Genomic DNA, 23,452 nt, shown 5'->3' with positions numbered 1-23,452 from the left:
GAAGGATAGATAAATACAAAAATCCATTTTGAAGAATTTAATAAAGAAAATAAATTAATTAGAGTATTTTATAAAATTTGCTATTAATTCGCCTAAAGGATTTACGAAAATTTGCGGTGGGCGCCACACGTTAAACCCCAAAAGTTCTATCGTAATTGATCCAACCTTCAACTTCCAACCTCCACGGAATTCACTAATATCTCAGTCGGGTACTGGGAGGTTGCAAATTAAGAAATTGCAAGGGTATCTGAGGAGACTCAAGTAATTTTTATGGCAACCGATTCTGTCAGAATGGAACAGACCCCACAACGAAACGCCGGTCCTACGAAGACTGAAACAACAAAAAAATGGTCTGCGGTTGCTGCTAAAGGAAGCAAAGCATCCCAGTCGACAAACAGTAGTGAACGTATCTTTACTGAAACGAAAAGGACTGTGCCAGACGCGAGTGTTAAGGATAATGCTAAAGACAACAGTAACGTAAATTCGATGTCTTCAACGAACAAACGATCCACAAATGCACCCACAGGGCGTGCGAATAATGCATATAGGACTTCTTCGTCTAATAGCAAATCATGGAAAACCGATACAGCGATTTCTTCGCACAGGGGCTCCGCTGAACATCGTGAGCGTGAATTATTGCCTTGGAGGCCCGACCCGCAGGATGCGAGCGCCTCTTTGATGAGTTTGGAAGAGTCTGAGAATCAAACAGGCGGTGGAGAATGGGATCAATTCGCTGCCAATGAAAAGCTTTTTGGTGTTCAATCACATTTTGATGAGGAACAGTACACTTCTACCATCAATCGAAGTCACCCCAAGTATAAGGAACGTGCCCAAGAAGCCGATCGTATTGCCAAAGAAATTGAAACTTCTGCTACCGATAACATTCACATTGCTGAAGAACGAGGCCGCAAGGTTGATGATAGTGGACTTGACGAAGAAGACCTTTACTCAGGTGTTCAGCGTTCATCTCTTCCCGGAAAGAACAACAACCGGGGTTCATCATCGAGAGACAACTATTCCCAAGGAAAATCTCGGGATCATCGCTATCGAAACGCTGGTCCACGCAACGTTTATCTACCTAATGATCCTGCCATAGTATCTCAACGACACATGGCATTTTCCCGTGGCGGTGACTCTCGTGCTGCTGAAAAATTCTTCAATGCCCGCCGTAAGATGGGTACATTATCCAAAGGAGAAAAGGAAGGTCAGATTAAGGAATTTATGCAATTCAGTCAGTCTTTGAAGTTAGGTGGATTTGAAAATAAAGAGGACCCTGTCAAGGAAAACAAAGATGCTTCCAAGGAAAAGCAAAAGTCTTCCAAGCCAGCTGACGAGATTCCAAATGTTGATGTCTCAAAAAATGATAATAAACAAAAGGAGGAAGTTCCATTCAAAGATGGACCATCTTTAGAAAAGGGAGAAAAAGAGCCTGACCCAATAGTTGGTTCTAATAAGGAGGAAAAGACTCAAGAAAAAAAGGAAGATGAACCTAAGCCAGCTGCGTCTTTGGAGTCCGGTAAAGAGCAAGTAAAACCCGCAAATAAAGATCCTTCAAAGGCATTGAAGTTGAACGCCAAGGCTGCGTCTTTCAAGCCCAATGTTGGTGCACCCGTCTTTACGCCGGGCAAATTCGTTCTTCCAGTGAAGCCCGTTGCTTCTCAACCTATGAGTTCTCAAAAATCTTCTAGTACAGAAACAGGAAGTGTTTCGAAAGCTTCAAACATTGAAGCTTCTAGTGAAAATAAAGAACGTGCGTTTTTCCCTGATGGAGGTTCTCCAGCAGAGTCATCTGTTATGGAAAACTTTAACGTTATTAAGACTGCTGCTGAACAAGAACAAATTGGAGAAACATTGGAGAAACCATTTTCATGTCCTCCTACTTGGGCTTCTGGTCCCAACAACCTACAACATATTGTCTCCAATCAAAAAATCGAGGCTGACCCAAGTCAAGGAAAACGTAATTCGGCAACATCAGGCCCAATTCCTGGTTTAGTTTTGCCTAATACACCTGTATCACCAGCAATGACGATGTATCCCCCGCCTAACGTTCCCTACATTCCTTTTGGCTACTCAATGCCGGGATATCCTCCGTACATGCGTGCTGCAAGCCAACAAGCATCGGTTACTGCTTCTCCCAGTGGTACACCTACTTCAGGAAATTCTAGTGCCGTAGCTTCGCCTATGTTTATGGCACCTCCAGTCATGCCTCCTTACGGTGTACCTCCGTTCCAAGCACAGGGTAGTCCTAGAGGAGTGGCCCCTGCCACTTACTATGTGCCTCAGATGGGAGGAATGCCAATGATGACTTATCCTGTCAATGGTGTACCTCCTATGTATGGACAGTATGCTATGAACAATGGGATGATGAACATGCGTTATCCTATGTATACAGATTCTAGACGAAGCAATTCCCAAAGATCATTCAACCCGTCCAGGGGTAACCGTCATCAAAACAATGGACACAAAAACGAAAACTACAACAGTAACCACAATAATAGTAATGATGGTAATAATGCTACTATTCAGAATCAGGATTCAACTGTGCCTACTACTACCGATTCACGAATTCCGGAATCTTCGGAAGTAGTTGAACCTGCACCAACTGCAGATACTTCTGATGAAAAGGCTTCTTAAGGATCTGCTATTTTGAAAACTTTGAATAGCTAAATGTTATGTAGAAATAAGACATGATTTAGACATTATCAGTTATATTATCATATACAACATTTTGAATTTTAATGTTGTATGACTACAGTTTAACTCTAGAGGAATGTAAAACATCATACATTAAAGTCTAACCCAAATCAGGTATAGACTGCCATTGTTGTAAGGCCGCACCAACCGCCATTGTCCAGCTGGCTTAGAATATAGTAAATAGTTTTAACATCTGTTTCTTCGTAACTAAAAATTTGTACCGAGCCTGAGCTGCAGCAACTTTGGACAGCCTTCATGATACTGCCATATTTATTATGAGGATCGAACTCTTCTTTATCAATATTTCGGAAGTTAGAGGGAAGCTTCTCTAAATAGATGGGATGGAAGATTTCGTCGGACTCGCTGATATAATACTGTCCTTTTACCTGTTCCGACAAGGCGTTCAATGGAGCCGAATTAGGAAGGTTACCAGTGCTTTTCATCCATCGAGAAGGAACCTCACTCGGGCTCCTAGGAGGAGGAGACGGAACTGGAGCATTAGCGGCGTCCAAAAATTGCTGGTAAACTTCGTCTGACATTTTTTTAGAGGTACAAAATCGGTGACTATAACCAAAAATAGGACGTTGAGAACGCAAGTAAGACGTTACTTGCTTATTCCTTTTTACAAATAGAAGTATCGAACGAATTTTGGCAAGTATGTTCTTTATAGTGAAAACTAAAGGTGTTATATAAGATGAAGAACCTTATGGCTCGACAAATCTTTTCGTAATGTACCTCAAATAGTAATGACAGAAACAATCACTATTACTCACAATGGAAGTTTAACAACGAGTGTTCACTTGTCTAAGCAAACGAATGGTGAAAGCCTTTAGTAAATAGAAAATTAGCTGCTTATATAGAGTAGATATGAATTGAAAATCCTTGATTTTTAAACAAGTATATTTCGAATTTATAAAACGTAATTATAGTCATTTCAATTAAATAGAGAGGTACGATGTGTTTCGTTATTCCAGTTAATGCGATCAAGCAATGAGCAAGAAGAAGCATAGTCTTTGGAAAGCGACTTACACGCATGCAAATGCCAAATATATTTTACCAATTGTTGAGACATCATAAAGTTATATATGCTATAGATAATCGTTGAGAATCTTTCCTTTGTTAAGAATCGAATAAATAAAGTCAAGGTTAGAAGGTGTATTCGGCGGTATTAATAAAGGAAAAATGTCTTTAGAACAATATGTTTCAGATCAAGCAATTGCGCTTCTAGGGATGTCAGAACCATCAGTCGTAGAGTATATAATCGCTGAAGCATCCAATTCGCGTAGCTCACAAGAGCTGTTCCAAAAATTAGTGGGATTTGGAATGGAAGAAGCCGATTCTAAAGTACGTGAATTTGCTCATTCTCTATATTCTAGGATACCAAAAAATAAAGAAAGGATATCAGATGAAGCATACAACTATAGAAAAAAGCGACAGAGAGAGATTTTGCAAATGGAGAACCAGAATGCGAAATACGAACTGCTTTTGGAACCTCAACAAGAAGAGCGGTCAGCCCGTTTACCGCAGTCGGATTCACGGAAACGTAAAGAAAGACGTAAGGAACATAAGCAGGGTTTTTTAAGACGCAGGCATGATGATGATGAATGGCAAAGTGATGAATATGAAGAAGAAATCTCGAATACTGTAACTGATCACGAAGCGAAACTTCCACTGGAAGAACAAACAGCTGTGGTTGACTCAAATGTAAAAGGTAACGAAGAAGATGAACGAATGCATGACTTGAGAGAGAGAGAAGAGTTTGAGGAGCGTTTAAGAAAAAAAGACTTGATGACCTCGACTCGAGAATTGGTAGAAGATTACTCTTCAAAGCTTTCTTCTGAAGAAATTGCTTTAAGAAAGCTTGCGGATGACCCAGATTCTCGAGAACGACTAGCTGCCGAATTACGTAAAAAGTCTCGTCAGCATTATTTGAAGCCAAGAGCTCAACAACAGTTGGAGCTTTTGAGAAGGGAAATTCAAGATGAAGAGCTTTTATTTGCTGACGAACAATTAACAAAACGCGAAATCCATGAGTTGGAAAAGAAAAAGGAGCTATTAAGGATTGCTGAAGAGCGCATCAATTTAAATGCTCAAGCTGCAGAATATCAAATGCCTGAAGATTACTTCACTGAACAAGGAAAGCTAGACAGAAGACGAAAAGAAGCTGTTTTGCACCAACGATACACGGATGCCAATGACGAGCGTCAGCCTAGTGCCCCGTTTGGTGCTGCCGAACAAGCGCAGTGGGAATCCCAACAAATATCTAAAGCTCTTGTTTATGAAGATAATCTCAAGGCCCCCAACCAAGAAAAGAGATTTGATTATGTTTTTGATGATTCACAAAAAATTGACTTTCTTTTAGAGTCCAATTTACCTGGTAAATCTATCGCAGGTGCTGAACCATCTACTCCTGCACTTTCCTCAGCCGAATTAAAGGCTCTTTCCATGGAAGAAACCAGAAAATCTTTGCCCGTTTATAAGTTTAAGGATGATTTATTGAAGGCAATTGAAGCTTACCAAGTTTTGTTGGTTGTAGCAGAGACAGGTTCAGGAAAAACCACTCAGCTACCCCAGTTTCTGCATGAAGCCGGATATACAAAAAACAACAAAAAGATTTGCTGTACACAGCCACGCCGTGTCGCTGCCATGTCTGTTGCTGCACGTGTAGCTAATGAGATGGATGTTCGATTGGGCCAAGAAGTAGGATATACCATTCGTTTTGAAAACAACACTTCTGAGAAAACCGTAATTAAGTATTTAACTGATGGAATGCTTTTAAGAGAATTTTTGACTGAGCCAGACCTTGCTAGTTACTCTGTGATAATTATAGATGAAGCACATGAACGAACCCTTCATACTGATATCCTCTTTGGCCTTGTGAAGGATATTGCTCGATTCCGACCCGATTTGAAAGTTTTGGTTTCTAGTGCTACTATTGATGCAGCCAAGTTTTCCTCCTACTTTGATGAAGCACCAGTCTTTTATGTTCCGGGACGGCGGTATCCTGTTGATATTTACTATACTCCACAGCCAGAGGCAAATTATATACAGGCAGCTATAACCACTATTTTACAAATCCACACAACTCAACAAGCCGGTGATATATTAGTCTTTTTGACTGGTCAGGATGAAATAGAAGTTATGTCTGAAAATATTCAAGAGTTGTGTAAGATTTTAGGAAAGAGAATACCTGAAATCATTCTTTGTCCAATTTATGCTAACTTACCCTCGGAGTTGCAAGCAAAGATATTTGAACCCACACCGCCTGGTGCTCGGAAGGTCGTTTTGGCTACAAATATTGCAGAAACTTCTATTACTATCGATGGTGTAAATTATGTAATCGATTCTGGATTTGTTAAACAAAACATGTATAATCCGAGAACGGGGATGGAAAGCTTAGTTTCCGTCCCCTGCTCTCGTGCATCTGCTGATCAGCGTGCTGGACGTGCTGGTCGAGTTGGACCCGGTAAATGCTTTCGTCTCTATACTCGTTGGACTTACAATAATGAGCTTGATATGGTCACCTCGCCGGAGATTCAAAGAACTAATTTAACAAATATAGTCTTGCTTTTAAAATCATTGGGAATTAATAATTTACTTGATTTCGATTTTATGGATCCACCACCTCCGGAAACTTTGATGCGATCATTGGAGCTATTATATGCACTTGGAGCTTTAAATAATCGAGGTGAACTTACGAAATTGGGAAGACAGATGGCAGAATTTCCTACTGACCCTATGCTTTCTAAATCGTTGATAGCCTCCGCAAAATATGGATGTGTTGAAGAAGTTCTTTCTATAATAGCTATGCTAGGTGAATCTGCTTCGCTGTTTTATCGACCAAAAGATCGAATTATGGAGGCTGACAAAGCCAGGATGAACTTCGTACAACCTGGGGGTGATCACCTAACATTATTTCGTATATGGAATGAGTGGGTAGATACAGATTTTTCCTATCAGTGGTCACGGGAAAACTTTTTACAGTACAAAAGTTTATGTAGAGCTCGTGATGTCCGAGATCAACTTGCAAACCTCTGTGGTCGAGTTGAGATTGAATTGACAACTAATTCTGCAGACTCATTGATGCCCATTCAAAAGGCGATAACTGCAGGATATTTCTCTAATGCTGCACGCTTGGATCGCACAGGAGATTCATATAGAACCGTTAAGAGCAATCAAACAGTTTATATTCATCCAAGCTCTACCTTGGTTGAGAAGAAACCAAAAATCATTATTTATTACGAACTTGTGTTGACAAGTAAAGAATATTGTCGACAAGTTATGCAAATTCAGCCAGAGTGGTTACTGGAAATAAGTCCTCATTACTTCAAACCTGAGAATATTGAGGAAATGTACAAAAGCAAAAAGAGAAGATAATTAGATCTGCTTTCTTATATGAGATTTCATAAGCAATTCAAAAACGGGATTTTACGGTTTGGTATGTTTTATGAAAAGTTTAATTTTTCGTATTTAATAAAATCATGAGGGTTATTCATATATTTTTACCATTACAATACATTCAGAGAGCGTAGTCCCAATAAATTTTCTTCTTGACATTTGAAGAGAAATACACTACCAATTAATAATGAAGGAACTACCAAAGACAAGTATGAAAAGAAGGACACAGAATATACGAGTTTTGGAATTGTATTCTGGTATTGGTGGAATGCATTACGCATTAAAGTCTACAAACATACCATTCGAAGTAGTTTGCGCGATTGATATTAATCCCCTTGCGAATACGGTGTATAATCATAATTTAGGAAACCGAGCTAAACATGTACGATCTAAATGACTCAAACTATATTAATATTTGTAGATAGACATTACTAAGGTCAATGCATCTGAATTAGATGGATACCATTGTGATTTATGGACTATGAGTCCCAGTTGTCAACCTTATACACGCATTGGAAAACAGCAAGACGTACAAGATCCACGATCACATGCTTTCCTTCATTTATTAGAGGAACTTCCGAAAGTGGAAAGTCCACCGAAGTACATTTTGATTGAAAATGTTCAAGGTTTTGAAAATAGTATAACTGCTCAAAAATGTCGTGAAGTGTTAAAAGGAATGAATTACAACTTTATAGAGGGGAATTTAACGCCAAAACAATCAAACATTCCCAATTCTCGTTGCCGATGGTATGGTCTGGCCAGGAAAGGTTCATTAGTAAATTGGAATTTTGAGGAAATTATAGCAACTTCATTCAAAAACAGTTATAAAGGTGAAGGAATAAATACTTTGGAAAGTTTCTTAGAAACGCAAGCTAGCTTTGAGTCATACTTTCTCCCTGAAAAACTCATGTTTCGTTATGGTCATCAACTGGATATTGTAAAACCAACGAGCACTAACTGTTGCTGTTTTACTAGAGGTTATGGACAATTAGTACAAGGGTCTGGATCAGTTTTACAAACCTCAGATCACGAAAGTATAGCAGACCAATTCGAAAAAGATAGGATGTCTTTGAGACTTCGATACTTTACCGCAAGGGAAATTGCAAGGATTATGGGATTTCCTGATTCATTTCAGTGGAAAGAAATAGAGATTTCAGAAAAAACCATGTACCGTTTACTTGGAAATAGCATCAATGTGAATGTTGTTTCACGGCTTCTTTCGCACCTGCTGTATCCTAGTACTGGCGGACAGGAAGAGGAATCAATTATTAAACCTTCTTTCTATTGAATTTTTATTTGGCTATATCTTTCTTTCCTTTCAGTAGCCTTTTTTTGTACGGAACTGGGAGTTTGGGGATCAGACCTTTTTATGCCTATTTTCACTGATCTTTGTTCACTTATTAACCTAATCTTAATACCTTTTCACGAACTGCCTAACTCTTGATTCTCAATATTCCTTGATTAATATAACCTGCTTTTAATTATATTATCTTAATTAGAGGATAATGGTCTACTGTCTAGACGATGAATTTTTTACTGTTTACCACTACACCTTGTTGGCGAAAAGGGAATTCTTTTCAAAAAAACACACGGAAGGTTATTTTGGTTTTTAACATACATACATACACACAATGAACGGTGCTTTTGGTGCTTCTGCTGGCGGAGCCGCCTTCAACCCACCTAGGCCAGTAACAATGATTTATCTTTGCGCAGGTACGTGAAAGGAATCCATTTTCTTTTTGATTTTCTAATGAATATATAGATTGCGGTGCAAAAAATACCATTCAGGCGAAAGAAGTAATTCGTTGTCGTGAATGCGGACACCGTGTCATGTACAAAATGAGAACCAAGAGAATGGTACAGTTTGAAGCCCGTTAAGGAAAGACATCAGTTCTTTGGGATAAATAATGAAGAAGAATCGAACTTGTATTACTTTTTTGAGCTACAGGAAGCAAAGGACACTAAGGGAAACATAATATTGCTGTTGATTTTAGCAGTCGTCCTTGACATTAGTCAAAAAGAATAGAGAATAAAAATTAACGAACTGGCTTTGGGTAATTACATAATACAATAGAAAGTTTAGAGGACGCTGGTAAGAAAACATAGTGGCAGTCGCTTCTGCGACCTTATGAAAACTACAAACAAGTATTTGACGGCACGGATAGTTGGGCCATGCAGCACTTCTATCAAGCCAAAAGAAAAGAGGACCGCTTGAAAATCTCAAAGCCAAAGCTGTGGCTTTGTGGACAGATACGGTGGTTACATGAAGAGAACAAAAATAAAAGAATAAGAAATAATCATTAAAAGTATGTAGTAAAAAGAACTATAGATACAAAAAAGGAATAACAATAGTGAATGAGAAGGGAAATCAAAAGAAACAATATTAAGATATGTTCATACAAAAAAACCAAACCGACTTTATATGTTTTTTTTTTTTTTTTAAACGAATTTCTGGGAAAAGGTGCGGAAAGATGGATTGAATGAATAATGTAAGGTAAGAAGAGAGTTAGTCCAATTCTGAAGGGGATTCCATTTCATAAAACAGCATAAAAACAAGGCGGTGCTGATCAAGTACCTTTTCGATGGGGCATTTAGAAATGAGTGTATCATTGGCACTCCACCAACTATTGTCTTTTTTCCGGTAACAAATATAATGACCAGAATTTGCACCGCCATGATGGGTTATGAGCGACCGAAGATGGTATCGATACCGGCCTTGTAGTAGGAAAGACTTTTCATATAAAACAGCGGTATTATTCCGGGAAAGACCTAGAGGAGTGTAACAAGACCGCTCTAGCTGAATTTGAAGGAGGGTAGGAGGATGCTTCCACTGGACGGTGCGATAACAGGAGGTAGTTTTTTTGGTATTAGGATAGCATGCATCACATTTATAATCATCAATTTGTTCAAATGCATTGGAAGCGAAAAGTTGAGATAAAGAAATAGAAGAAGCACCATAGGCATAGGGTAAACTCAATTGTAAAGTGGTATTTTTAAAGTTTGTGCAAGTTTTAGCAGAACAGGACGAGCATTGTACGGTTTGAAGAATGGTTCCGATAAAAGGAAGCTGCGCAGGGAAACCCATAATACGAATAGAAGAAGAATAGGGATTAGAGGGAAAAGAAGAATATTGAGACTCGATAATTTCTAATAGAAATTGTAAAAATTCGTGGGCATCTTGTTGTAACGAGCGTAAAATGACCTTGTTTGTAATTCTTTCTAAAACATTAAGAAAAGAATTAGCAGAGATGGGTTTGGAGGAACCGGAATTTAGGCTTTCGAGAAAGTTAAGAAGGGCGGCATACAGGGTAGAGGAAGAAGAACGAAGATGGAGAAATTGAATTAAGGAAGATTGACTGGCGAGGGCTTGAAGAACACTATTCAAAAAACAATCGTTGCCCGAGGAATTGTAGAGACCTTTGATGGATGACTTTGCCTTGACGGTTGTAGAACCATTGGAAGATGTGACGATGTATAGAGCAGCAAAGGTGGTCAAGACCGCAGCACCCTTGAAGATGCGATTGTATTCTTTTGATCGACGAGAGGATAAAGGGTTTACGACGGACATTTGAAAAGCGATAAGAGGGAAAAACGAAAAGAAAAGGTAAGAAACCGAGATTAAAACAGAAACAAAAGGTATCCCAAAAAGACAAATGCCACTTTTTCAAAGAATATGAAATAAAAGAATCAAAAAAATAAAAAGTTTAAAAATTGAAAGATTTCACTACTCAATGTGATCCAGGAAAAATGCAAAAAACTTAAAATTAAGATAAATAAACCTGACCCATGCTTATAATTCTTGTTTACCAACAGACAAGAAGAGACTTTTTACAGAAGCCAAGAAACAATAATTTCTTCACAAGGAGTGTGAATGCAAAGGAAACAATGGGGAAAAAAACCAAAGAAATTTCGTCAAGAATGCAATCCAAATCAAAACAAACTGTTTGAGAGATTGATTAAGCCTATGATAGAATTTTTTGAATGGATATCCGTGCAATCTCTTTCAATGGCGACGATGACGACAAACAACAGAGAAAAAAACAAAACCAAAAAAGGCTCAAGAGCAATTCAATTGCGAGAGTTCAATGGGGTGCGCAATGATAAAGAAAAGGGAGTTTAGGAAAGAAACACATTTATGCATATTTCAATGGCCGAGAAAGTACAAGGACGTAGGAAAAAAAAAGGTAAAAAAGAGGGGGTGCAACGGAATGAAGGCATCTTAAAGGTGGAAGACGGATGCCATGAAAGGATTCGGTTGGTCTCTTTGGGTTTCACTGATACGAATTAAGGAATATTACGGAAGTGGATTGGAGGAAGTCGAAGTCCGTTCCTTTAGGGTTCTGAGTAAAGACGAATCGAATGGTGTAAAAAAAGAACAAGAGATTGAAAGAATGATACTCATTGGCATGGGGGAGTTTTCTCTGGGTAACAATAAAAGAACATGTAAACAAAAGAAAAAGTAAACAAATCAAGCAAAGATGGATAGGAATACTCCATGGATGAAATGAAAGCAGAGTTACGTCTTGTTTCGAATCCTTTGTTTGGTTTTGGGTTCTTGTTTATGGGCACTGTTGTCCGTGGGACAATGGTTCGAGGTGCAATGGGAGTTGCTTTATGAGAGCAAGGAAGGATGATCGAGTCGTTGGAAGAGTATGCATAATGGAGATGTGTTGAAGCCAATGCTGGATGAGATGATGGTAGAGTGTTGAAAGAGAGGACACGGTACGGTGGATATGGAAAAAGGCGGTTCGATTCAATCGGCGGTTGAGGTGGAAAGCTTGAAAATGACAACAAACAAACGTAAACAAAGAAAGGAAAGAAAAGAAAAGAGTCTTGTGTCTACGAATACTAACAAAAAGTGGGTTTAAAGAGAAGCAAGGTTATCGTTAAAAAAGAGAATAGAGAGAAGAAACGAATTTCTGTTTTCTTTGTTTAGAGAATTTCTTTGTTCATGGTGTTCTTTGTTCTCAGAGCGGAATTTGCAACACCACACATTCCTTCCATTCATCCCTCTAGCACTTGTTGAAATTGAAAGTGAGAGAGAACAAAAAAAAAAGGCATCCGTTTGAAAAGACATTCATTGTGGATTTTCCTTTCAGTTTCCATTCGTTCGACATATCATTTTAACTACGATTCATTCAAAGCATAATTATTCTATACGCGCGTGTAGTGTACTTGAGCTGGACTGACCTTAAGGACTTGACTAGTTGGTCCCATCATTCGTTTATTGCATTGGCTTTTTTTAGGAACGCGTGTTTCCTGTGGTTCATTATAGAATTTCTTGTTTTTCATCATTGTATTTTTTAAGAAATTTTCTTGTTTCTTACAAACGAATTTTTGCTACGCGTTTTTTTAGTCAAATCTCCAATTGACGTTTCCAAGGCTCCAGACTTGACTAGGATCCAACGGATTACATAAAACCCAACGTACTCAAAAAAATTTTTTTCTTTTTTTTTTCTTTTCTTTCTACTATTTTATTTTAGTATTCTTTTATTTTCCTTGTTGGTTGTATTTTGCTTTTTCTTGATCTCTTGATTTATTTTCGTTTTTTTTTTTTCTTTTCATTGATTTTCAACTTTGGGGTTTTTCCCTTTTTCCATGCTTTAGGTGTTTTTGTTCGTTTCATTCTACTTATTATTTTGACCGACTTTGACTTCCTGAGAAAAGGATCCTATACTCTTCTTTTTCATTTTTGCTCTACAAACCATTCTTGATTGACAGCGAGTTTGAACTCTACGTTAGTTTTCTATTCCTCTTGGTTGCTTCGTCATACTTTTTTTTTCATTTTACTGAAGGATTTCCTTTTGATTATCCATTCGTAGTCTACTTTTGTGATTGAAGGCTTCTCTTTTTCGTGAAATCGCTCGCTTATCGACAAGTAATTCGGCAGGAATACTGACAAGAATTCTTTGCCTCTCTTCCTAAAACTGTCATTGCGTATATTTCGCCCCTTTATTGTCCTTCTCATTCCTTCCTTTTTCTTTTTCAAACTGATTCTTGTTTTGTTCTGCTGGTCTTTATGAACATCCTATATCCTAATTCAATCTAATCCCGTCTCTATTTTATTATCGGCCGATATCTAGCTAATTCTTTCATTTTAGAGTAAATCTCAATAATCAGTCGTGCTCATCTACGTTCGTTCACGAAATTCCTCCTAACCTCTATTCTTTTTCTATCTAACAACCGATTCAACCCGGTTCTTACCGCCTAAACATGCGTTTAGCTCCTGAAGATCGTATAGGTGAAACGTTGGATGATTCCTTGCGGTTTATTTCTGTAATTGGCGTTGGCGCGTATGGAGTTGTTTATAAAGCAGAAGATCTGTACGACGGCACGTTATATGCAGTCAAGGCACTGTGCAAAGACGGACTGGATGCGAAGCAAAAACTGCTACAGTCCAGAGAACTTTATTTGCATGCACGTGTGCAGTCTCACCCCAATATATTGTCTTTATACCGTGTCTTGGACACTGAAGATACGATTTATGTTATTTTGCAATACTGCCCTGACGGCGACTTATTTACCTGCATTACTGAAAAAAATTTATACCGAGGCAATGATTCCTTGATAAAACACGTCTTTAGTCAACTTATCAGTGCTGTTCAGCATTGCCACTCTGTTGGCATCTACCATCGTGATTTAAAGCCCGAAAATATACTCGTAGACGATGAGGGGCGCACAGTTTACTTGGCTGATTTTGGCCTTGCAACTACAGATGACTACTCAAGTGACTTTGGTTGCGGCAGCTTGTTTTACATGTCTCCAGAATGTCAGCGTGAGGCATCCAACTCAAGCACACTTCCGTCTTCAGGTTATAAAGTTCATACACCAATGACGAATGAATCATCCGATAATTCTTCCACAGTATTTGCTACAGCATCAAACGATGTTTGGGCGTTAGGCATCATATTAATCAACTTGTGTTGCCAAAGAAATCCATGGAAGCGTGCATGTTCGCAAACAGACGGCACTTATCGTTCCTACGTACAAAATCCGTCAACCCTATTATCCATTCTCCCCATAAGCCGAGAATTAAACTCCTTGCTAAATCGCATATTTGACCGAAATCCGAAAACTAGAATAGGATTATTGGAGCTCTCAACCATTGTCAGTAATTGTAAAACGTTTACGCGAAGAATGCGCCCAGCTCCTTTAGTCTCGTCAAAATACCTTGCTTACCAACGTCAACAGCAGCAGGAATTAAGAAAGCTGCAAGAAGCAAATGGTTATATGAACTCGGCATATGCACCTAATGCACATATTGGCCTTCCTTGGCCTCCGACTCCTCATCTCCCAAATCAATGGAAGTCCCCTTATACTCCTACGCTTCCTGTTCCCTTTCCGGTTTTAACGCCAAACTCTGCCACCTCTCCTGAGTATAATGTGCCGATTACTGCGCCATTATTTGCAACCGACACGAATTGGCCTTGCCATAACTCACAAGCTGTAAATTACCTTCCTCCTACACCTATCCCCTCTCAAAATGACTCTGAAGTTTCAGGATACCCTGCACAGAGAGCGCCCGTAGCTGCTGCTTCTCCGTATGCCTCTGGATTTGTGTTATGTCCAGCACCACCCGGTCGAAGCCCTAATATGATAGATGCACCTCGAAAGTCACTATAGGTTTATATGGTTCCCTTATACTTTTTCTCTACGTTGTTTAGTTTCCTCTATTTTAATATGCTTCTTGCTTATACCAAGTAGCTTTTATTCGCTAATGTATTTGTATTATTTATATATTTTTGCAAGTGTTACATTTGCTTTTAATTTCCCTTTTTTATGATTTACTTGTTCTAATGAATTGCATTCTCTTAAACTTCTTATAACGTAAGGAATATGCGACCTTATTATTTATAGGGTGTTCTATAAGAAATTGAAAAATTCCAAGTGGCTAGAAACGTGTCTTTAAGTAAAAGAAAGTTAAGATTCAATCAATCAATAAATAAAACCACTTGAAAATGGTTGGCGAGAATCGAAGTTAACGTAAAGCGATGGATGAGAGTTTATTAAACAGAGTATGAAGTCATGTTCTCACCGTGATGAAACGCAAACGGTCAGAGTCGAAACAAACGTTATATCATAGGAAAACAAACATGGGAAGGATTTTAGAAGGTTAACGATGAAATCAACAAAGCAAAGCCACGAATAAAGTCAAAATTGAAGTCCCAAAAATCTCTACATTGAAGGTGATGCATGGAGGCAAACCAGGAACCAGGGTTTAAAGTTTACGTAAGGACATTTTGAAAAGGACTCATGGTGTTTTTTTTTTATGCGAGGGTCGTCTACGCAAGAAAACTTTGTTTACGTTTTAACCTTGCGTCGTAAAACAAAAAATGATGAACTAGCTCTAGTAATCGTTTGCATACTAATAAGGTTATCATAAGCGAAAGTAAATCAATCTTTAGACGATATTATTCCGCTGAGTGGAAAAGGCTGGAAAAAATCCACAGAAGATGATAAGAAGAACTCGTTTATGAGTCACCGATTTTTTACAGGAATGTCTAGAAAAGAGCGAACCGAAAGGAAAACAAAGAAGACGTGTGCGTATTGGCGGGGCAGTACAAAATGTGGGACGAGATTTCGTACTAAGATGAAACATGCTACAAATTAGAAAACCAAAGAACAAAGAAAAGAACCATTACAAAATGCCGGACGAGTTGTAAAGAGCAATGGAAAAATTTTTCCTTGCCGCCTGTCCGCTGGAAGAAGCGAAGAGATTTCGGAAGCGGACAACAAAGATTGAACTGGTACCGAGAAGCGGTAGTAACCGTCTACGCTACATAGATGAAAAGTAAACAAAGAACAAGGAAAAACAAGAGGTGCTAACGTGCGAGTAAAGCATAGAATGAAAATGGGACATTCCTTAGAATTCAGAAAACCGAGTTAAGGACAAGAGACTTGTAACAAGCAAGACCTGTAATGAATTAAAAGTGAATTTTATTAAACAAATACAAACTTGCAGTCCAAAAAGGTTTCAGTTTACAAATTTGGAAGGTAACATTTGTCTTGTTTATCCCTGGAGGGGTCGGATAAACAAATGGATCAATTCAAACAGGGATGGTTGATCGAGAGATACGGTGACGAGACGACCGGGAATTTTTCCGACGTAAAAAAAGGACATTTTCGTCATACTCTAAATGCTTCCATCGTGCTGCTTGCGGTGCATTAGTAAATAAACAATAGAGAATTCAGCTACTTTTTAGTAGCGAATTGAAAAAGGACGTAGACATAGTATGGAAAAATGCGGAAGGAAGTTGGATGTGAAGGATGAAACATGAATTGTCAAACGTATGTAAGCTTAAAGAGAGAAAGGAACCATTAAAAATTTGGAATGAAAGTTTAATGATTCGCTGTCCCTTGTTTCATCCTTACAAAAACAGTATTGTACATCAGCGATGGAGTTCAAAGCAAGTCTATTACTTTGGTAGTACGCAAACCTTGCGTTTACAAAAACAATATTCTTTCTGAAGGCAATTGTTGCATAATCTGTTGCGACGCACTTTAGGCATTGTTTATGGCTTAACAGTCATTGTTTATAAATCGTAGCCGTTGGATTTCAGACGCTTTTCTCCGCTTTTCTACTGTCTTCAAATTCGCGTCTTTCAAAACCATTTCGATCAATTCATTGTGTTGTAATACCCAGCATTTCATTGACAGCTTTGTGTACACGATTTTCGTAAGTCTTACTCTTTGAGAACAATTTTTTTTCCATTGACGTCAGGGATTAAAGATGTTGATGAGGCTGATTGGGCAACTACAACGGTTCGGTCACCATCGATACGTTCATCAGGTGACGAGTTTTTCCGAATGCGGTAGCTGGGCAGAATATATAAGAGCTTGGCCCTTCACCAGGACATATCATAACACGATTAACAAACAAAATATAAATATGGGTGTCCTTGATATTGTTCCTACTGGTGTTATTACCGGTGACAACGTTTTGAAGTTGTTCACTTACGCTCGTGAGCACGGATTCGCTATCCCTGCCATCAACGTTACCTCCTCTTCCACCGTCATTGCTTCCCTCGAAGCTGCTCGTCAAGTTCGCTCCCCCATCATCTTGCAATGCTCTAACGGTGGTTCCGTTTTCTTCGCCGGTAAGGGTTCCTCCAACGAAGGCCAAAAAGCCTCCGTTGCCGGTGCTGTTGCTGCCGCTCACTACATCCGTTCCATCGCTCCCTTCTTCGGTGTCCCCGTTGTCTTGCACTCTGACCACTGCGCCGAGAAGCTTCTCCCCTGGATGGAAGGTATGTTCGCTGCTGACGAAGCCTACTTCAAGCTCCACGGTGAACCCCTTTTCTCTTCCCACATGCTTGACTTGTCTGAAGAGCCCAAGGAACAAAACATTGCTTCCGTCAAGAAGTACTGTGAACGTGCCGTCCAAATGAAGATCTGGATCGAAATGGAAATCGGTATCACTGGTGGTGAGGAAGATGGTGTCGACAACTCCGGTGCCGAACAAAACTCCCTCTACACTCAACCCGAAGACATCTGGGATGTCTACCGTGAGCTTTCCAGCGTCTCCCCCTACTTCTCCATCGCTGCCGCTTTCGGTAACGTCCACGGTGTCTACAAGCCCGGTAACGTCAAGCTTCGCCCTGAAATCTTGGGTGACCACCAAAAGTATGTCAAGGAGCAACTTAAGACCACCAACGACAAGCCCGTTTTCTTCGTCTTCCATGGTGGTTCCGGTTCTTCCGTCAACGAATTCCGTACCGGTATCAAGAGCGGTGTTGTCAAGGTCAACATTGACACTGACACCCAATACGCTTACCTCGAAGGTATCCGTGACTACATCTTGAAGTACCAAGACTACCTCAAGACCCCCGTTGGTAACCCCGAGGGCCCTGATAAGCCTAACAAGAAGAAGTTCGATCCCCGTGTCTGGATCCACGAAGGTGAGAAGACCATGACTAAGCGCATTGTCACCGCCCTTGAGGACTTCTATGCCAACAACACCCTCTAAATTTTTGGTCATTAGAAGGTCCTGCAGTTGAATTGGTGATACATTGATATAGACGGTAAGCTTCATTAAAATTACCCGTATGCGTTATTACTTTTTTCTAATGAGATTTGCTGTTTCATGATGTTTTTTCCTTGATCGTAGACGATTGTAGAATTTCCTTTTTACTATAAGACATGCATGTGTAAAAAGGTAAACCGATACTATTTGTAATAGGTAGTGCTAGTTTTTTTAATCAGAGAGAATTGACAAACTATAGGTTTTTGTCTTGTAATTTGGCGAAAGAACACTGGTGAAGAACCGGATTTTAGGGCAATATGAGTAAATTGAATTTTGTCTTTACCCATTACATTGGATTTACTCAAATTAAATCCCGCATTTGGACGTTATTGTAGTTCATTTATACTCTGTACTTTTCTTTCCAAAGCATTAGTCATCAATTGATTGTTTGAGGAATTACACCGAAACACTGAAGAAACCTTTAGCTCATAAGCATTGTGCCTCATCATGGCGGATTTTATCGCAAGGGACTACCAGTCGCAGGGAGATGTAGTGCATCAGATGCTGCCAACATTTTTGGTGGGCAAGATTCTGCGAGAACGAATTGTGGAATCCTTTTACTGGAAGGAACAATGTTTTGGCTTAAATGGTAAGAAGTCTCGACAAGCGATGAATGTAGTTTCACATTCCCTTCTTTTCATCGTTTGTTGTATTTTTTTTTTTTTTTTTTCGCCTTTACAAAACTAACGCGTTTTTTAGCTGCTTCGTTGATCGATCGCGCAGTGCGTCTTGAGTATATTGGTGGGCAATTTGGTAATCAGCGTCCTACCGAGTTTATTTGTTTGTTATACAAGCTGCTGCAAGTAGCTCCAGAAAAAGAAATAGTACTTGAATACCTTTCCATTCCCGAATTCAAATATATACGAGCATTAGCAGCATTTTACATTCGTTTAACATGGCCTGATCCAGATGTCTATCAAGCTTTGGAACCGCTTTTAAATGACTATCGAAAGTTGAGAGTAAGAGATCATAATGGGTTTTACGTTTCACATATGGATGAATTTATCGATGATTTATTAAACGAAGAGACGGTCTGCGACGTCACTCTACCACCATTAATGAGCCGGTATCAACTTGAAGAGCTTGATCAGCTTGATCCCTTGCCGTCATCTTCAGAGAGTGAATCTGAAAATGATGAAACGAAAAAGATTCCTTCCTAAGATACATCTTACTCGCTTAGGAAAAGAAGAAAACGAAATGGATGAACATCTGCTATTTAATTATCATACAGAAGCAATCAGTTACTACTTTTTTTTCTCATAATGGCAGATTTTATTATACACTTTTTTCTGCAATATTCTTGGGTTACTAGGTTACATTTCATATGTGTATTATTACACATTCTAGCATGAAAGAATGAAAGGTTTATGATATTATTATAGAGTACGAATATTCTTTTAAAGAAGGATAGGGTGTTGATTCGTTTATCGTAATATGCTTAAGGTAGTGGAATGAATCGAACCATTTTCGTCAGTATTTCTGAATTCTCGTTACACTTAAAGTCAGTCCACTTTGATCACACATTTATTAAAAGCATTGTCTGCGGCGTTTTACCTTTTGTCGTAATCAAACAACTTTAAGCAAATCGCTTCTTTGGAAAGGGAATAGTAACGTAGCTTAACAGAAAATTACGAGGAAAAATAGAAACAAATTCAATTGGAATTGAATTGATTCTGTTTGCAAGTTTGCGCTGAGTTGTCCATTTCGCTCGGCGAGTGAAGAACTCGTGTTTAATTACCTGGCTCATTGAATTTGCTATTGAGTACTTTAGAAACGTTGCTCTGTTGCTTTGGTTGCTGAAAAGACCCTTTTGCTTTATTTGTTTATAGGGAAAGAACCAGCACGTTATAAAAAAACACTAGTCTTAAAGAAAAGGCAGTGTATTCAGTTATATTGTCAATTTCTTTTCTGTAATTTTTTTCCTTCTATTTAGAATTTTTTGAGTATACCTCTGAGGTTTCGTTCCTTTTCTGTTTATTTGCAACATGCTTGCTCCACCCTCTGTTCCGTCTGTCTCGGTCTCTTCAGCTTCCCCTTCCCAGTCTTGTAACAAGAAAGATGGTATGAAGATGTCGGAAAGCTCGAATTGTACTACAACGATCCCTGAACCCACCGATACGAACTCTTCGTCTCCTTTGGTAGATAACTGCAATAATCTTTTGTATGATCTTGCAAACTTTGTGGAAGATTCTCCTCCGACCCTTACCAATACTTCCTTCTCCCCTAACTCATTTGCACTTTCTGATATGGAATCGTCAATGAATGGATGGCTTCAATCGTTTGCCTTTGACGATAATTTCAGCACGAACTCTACGCAGTTTCCTTCGAATGGCGTGAACTCTCCCAACTCACTCGGTAACTCTTCGAATCCATTACGCTCCAACTGCGAATCGCCCAATTCCTATTATAATGAGAATTTCAATTTTGCAAAAGCGAATGATTTGGATATAGATTTTAAGTTTCAGTCTTCTGCGGATCCTGACCACCATACCGTTGATACAATTGATCCGTCAACTGTAGGAACTCATCCTCCTCAAATGTCTTATGATAACCAACCTGGAAATCTTAAGCGTGAAGACCTTTTAGATGCCGATACTACGCACATAAAACAAGAACCTAGCGCGAAAAAGGTCAAAGTTTCTCCTCAATCTACTGAGACTGGTGTGAACTCTTCTGTGTCTTCTGGAAGTCCACCTTTTCCTGTCCTTGATCCAATGGAAAACTTTCAAAAGGAGTCATCATCACCCGAAACTATAGATCCTACCACCGGGAAACCAAAGAAAACATCTCACAACATGATTGAAAAGCGTTATCGTACAAATCTGAATGATCGCATTTGTGAACTTCGTGATGCAGTTCCTTCTTTACGCGCTGCTGCTGCTCTTCGCTGCGGTGTAACTTTAGAAGAAGAAGAATTACATGGGCTTGCTCCTGCAAGAAAATTAAATAAAGGTACTATTTTAGCAAAAGCAACTGAATATATCCGACATTTGGAATCCAAAAGCAAGCAGCTTACCAAAGAAAATAAGCGCCTTTCTGATCGATTAGCATTTTATGAAGATCCATCCATGGCTCCCGTGTCAGCTGATAACAATAAAGCTTCCGAGCCGGTCAATGTCGTTTCATCGGAATTTTCTGTTCAAAATTCTGCCCGACGCCATACGCCACAGCATGCACGTACATCACCAACTCTTAATTCTATGGGTCGCACTGCTTTGAATGGAATGGTCGGTTTGGGTCTCTTCAATTATCTCGGGGGTGGTGGTAATGATTCACAATCGATCTACGGGTTGTTCGCTCTCCCTTCCTTCCTCACTTCAATTCCGTTTACGACAATTGCTTGGCATTTATTGAAAATCGGTGTTGTATTGTTAGGGTTGTTTTACATCTTGAATGATAACCGGCTTTTTAAGGGTTTCAAATCAAAAGGAAAGCCCAAAGTTTCAGCGATGTCTTCTACATCGCCTTCATCTATTTTGTTCCGGAAAACAATGTTTGAAAAATATTGTTTATTGGATCATTCTTCTTCCTCAATATCACTTTTCTTTGGTTTGTTGATTTTCATTGTCAAATCATCTATCAACTATATAAATCATCGAATTAGTGGATTGTATGCGTCGTCTGAGACTTGGGTTTACAGTGAACAGCAGCTTGCAGATATCAGAAATTTAGAAAAACTGCTTGATGCACAGTTAATGGGCGGAGATGAAAAGGTCAACCGCCTTCGTTTATTTATGGTTTTTGCTTCATCCTTCTTTTTGCCTACAACCAGCCATACGTCTGCTCTCCAGGCAATGTACTCTGAACTTATATTCTCGAACTCTCCTATGCCATCTGCATTTGTATCGAAATGTGCTTCATTTTTTTGGAATCGTGCCAAACGCCTACAAAGTAGTGCATCTATGCAGTCAGATCTTCAAGAGCTTCCTGAATGCGTCGTAAAGTTAATTGAGACATGTGATGCAGAAGATATTTTCTCTTCTTGGATGGTTAAACGTTTGTGGACACTGGCTAGATGTACTCGTGATTCTGCAAAGTTGCCTAATAGCATAATTAGCAAGCTTTCAGATGTTGTGGTCATGTCTCCTTTAGAAACAACTGCTTCTTGGTATGCGGTTGATTTGCTAGAGGCCTTGTTAATGGAAAGTTTAGACCACCGTATTGAAAAGTCTGAAATTGATAAAGTCCTTTCTCTTTCTCCGAAGAACTCTCCAGTGTATCGTCATGCCTTAGTCGCCAAATTGGTTTTGTTCGAGGACAATACGTCAGAATCTCTTACAGAAGTTTTGGCTGCATATAACACCACATTGCAACTTCGGAGCCAAGATAAGCGCAGCTTTTCTAGCGTACTGAATTTAAGCAGCAGCAAACTGTTCACGATACACGCTTCTTTAGCTCTTGGATTGTTACGTCTTGGTTATACTGACGTCGCCAAGCGCATGTATAGAGAAATCTGCGTTCCAGAGGATAATTCCGATATCAGTATGTTGTCTTTTGTTATTGGTTGGAAAGCATTGAAGGCGTTTTCTCCCATATGCACTTCGCAGAAGGAAAACGACGTCGTGGAAACTATGGCCATGTACGTTCGCATTGGGATTGGTTCATTAGGATTAGAGGATCCCAAGGTTTGTCATCATCTTATATCGTCCTGTATTGAGATTGGATCACGGGTTCAAGAAGATTTGGGTTATGCTTCTGGCTCTGAAAACTCAGCCTGAGACATTCATTCTTTAATTTATTATAAACGTAAACGTACGAAACATTGTCCCAATTTCTATGATTATATTTTCTTTTTGTTTTCTTTTTAAGTTGTTAAGCTTTAATAATATTATCTTTTATTCACTATGTTGCCAGAACATATCATTAGCAGACGCAGAATAAACACTGTAATGAGCAACTATACTGCTAAGTTTGGATATCCTTAGACTTTGGTGTGCTCAGTATTTAGCAGCACTTCCATCACATCTGGCTGACTAGTTCAAGTATTCTTAAGGAACAAGTTAGCTGACTTCATCACGAGAAGTATTTCTAAGTGAAGCTCCGCTTAGAATCGATCTTATTTTTACTATTTCGATTTTTTTTTAAAATAAAAAAGAAAAAGAATGTTTGCGATCATTGAATTTGTATTCCCATTTGTTGGTTTTGTTTGGATTCAAGTAACTCGTAAAATAATATACTCCTTATTGTTATGAGTGTTCGGCAGTGTTTGGTAGATTTAAGTCCGCCTTTAGTAAGCAATACCTCTTTTTACGAATATTGCGCAAATTTATAGAATACCGTTACACTTACTCGTTTAACGTATTTTAGCAACGATTCCTTCATAAACAATGTTTTTCT

At 39.0% G+C, this 23,452-nt stretch overlaps 10 protein-coding genes across 10 annotated transcripts; 8 read left to right on the top strand and 2 right to left on the bottom strand.

The window, feature by feature from the left end:
* Positions 1–118: 118 nt before the first annotated feature.
* Positions 119–2,730, top strand: SPOG_04861 (ataxin-2). Its single transcript, XM_013168133.1, has one exon. It carries the CDS (start codon positions 271–273, stop codon positions 2,632–2,634), a length of 2,364 nt encoding a protein of 787 aa, XP_013023587.1. The 5' UTR covers positions 119–270; the 3' UTR covers positions 2,635–2,730.
* On the bottom strand, positions 2,580–3,631 carry SPOG_04860 (uncharacterized protein). Its single transcript, XM_013168132.1, has one exon. It carries the CDS (start codon positions 3,231–3,233, stop codon positions 2,805–2,807), a length of 429 nt encoding a protein of 142 aa, XP_013023586.1. The 5' UTR covers positions 3,234–3,631; the 3' UTR covers positions 2,580–2,804.
* Positions 3,632–3,729: 98 nt separating this feature from the next.
* SPOG_04859 (ATP-dependent RNA helicase Cdc28) lies at positions 3,730–7,205 on the top strand. Its single transcript, XM_013168131.1, has one exon. It carries the CDS (start codon positions 3,877–3,879, stop codon positions 7,069–7,071), a length of 3,195 nt encoding a protein of 1,064 aa, XP_013023585.1. The 5' UTR covers positions 3,730–3,876; the 3' UTR covers positions 7,072–7,205.
* A 15-nt stretch (positions 7,206–7,220) lies between these two features.
* Positions 7,221–8,658, top strand: SPOG_04858 (DNA methyltransferase). The gene is made up of 2 exons (XM_013168130.1): positions 7,221–7,474; positions 7,514–8,658. The coding sequence occupies exons 1-2, from the start codon at positions 7,280–7,282 to the stop codon at positions 8,378–8,380; spliced, it is 1,062 nt and encodes a 353-aa protein (XP_013023584.1). The 5' UTR covers positions 7,221–7,279; the 3' UTR covers positions 8,381–8,658.
* Positions 8,584–9,403, top strand: SPOG_04857 (DNA-directed RNA polymerase I). The gene is made up of 2 exons (XM_013168129.1): positions 8,584–8,805; positions 8,855–9,403. Exons 1-2 carry the CDS (start codon positions 8,724–8,726, stop codon positions 8,968–8,970), a joined length of 198 nt encoding a protein of 65 aa, XP_013023583.1. The 5' UTR covers positions 8,584–8,723; the 3' UTR covers positions 8,971–9,403.
* Positions 9,381–11,276, bottom strand: SPOG_04856 (ubiquitin carboxy terminal hydrolase Ubp11). Its single transcript, XM_013168128.1, has one exon. It carries the CDS (start codon positions 10,658–10,660, stop codon positions 9,599–9,601), a length of 1,062 nt encoding a protein of 353 aa, XP_013023582.1. The 5' UTR covers positions 10,661–11,276; the 3' UTR covers positions 9,381–9,598.
* Positions 11,277–11,876: 600 nt separating this feature from the next.
* SPOG_04855 (RAN protein kinase Ran1) lies at positions 11,877–14,908 on the top strand. Its single transcript, XM_013168127.1, has one exon. It carries the CDS (start codon positions 13,306–13,308, stop codon positions 14,713–14,715), a length of 1,410 nt encoding a protein of 469 aa, XP_013023581.1. The 5' UTR covers positions 11,877–13,305; the 3' UTR covers positions 14,716–14,908.
* Positions 14,909–16,903: 1,995 nt separating this feature from the next.
* SPOG_04854 (fructose-bisphosphate aldolase Fba1) lies at positions 16,904–18,257 on the top strand. Its single transcript, XM_013168126.1, has one exon. The coding sequence runs from the start codon at positions 16,982–16,984 to the stop codon at positions 18,056–18,058; it is 1,077 nt and encodes a 358-aa protein (XP_013023580.1). The 5' UTR covers positions 16,904–16,981; the 3' UTR covers positions 18,059–18,257.
* On the top strand, positions 18,192–19,473 carry SPOG_04853 (U4/U6 X U5 tri-snRNP complex subunit Prp38). Its single transcript, XM_013168125.1, has 2 exons — positions 18,192–18,704; positions 18,815–19,473. Exons 1-2 carry the CDS (start codon positions 18,563–18,565, stop codon positions 19,273–19,275), a joined length of 603 nt encoding a protein of 200 aa, XP_013023579.1. The 5' UTR covers positions 18,192–18,562; the 3' UTR covers positions 19,276–19,473.
* Positions 19,474–19,586: 113 nt separating this feature from the next.
* On the top strand, positions 19,587–23,075 carry SPOG_04852 (sterol regulatory element binding protein). The gene has a single exon (XM_013168124.1). The coding sequence runs from the start codon at positions 20,101–20,103 to the stop codon at positions 22,831–22,833; it is 2,733 nt and encodes a 910-aa protein (XP_013023578.1). The 5' UTR covers positions 19,587–20,100; the 3' UTR covers positions 22,834–23,075.
* The last annotated feature ends 377 nt before the right edge of the window (positions 23,076–23,452 follow it).

Source organism: Schizosaccharomyces cryophilus, assembly GCF_000004155.1.
Source record: "Schizosaccharomyces cryophilus OY26 unplaced genomic scaffold supercont4.3, whole genome shotgun sequence".
In the NCBI taxonomy this organism is placed as follows: Eukaryota; Fungi; Ascomycota; class Schizosaccharomycetes; order Schizosaccharomycetales; family Schizosaccharomycetaceae; genus Schizosaccharomyces; species Schizosaccharomyces cryophilus.
Note: the sequence above shows the minus strand (reverse complement) of the source record. Positions and strands in the feature narration are given on the sequence as shown.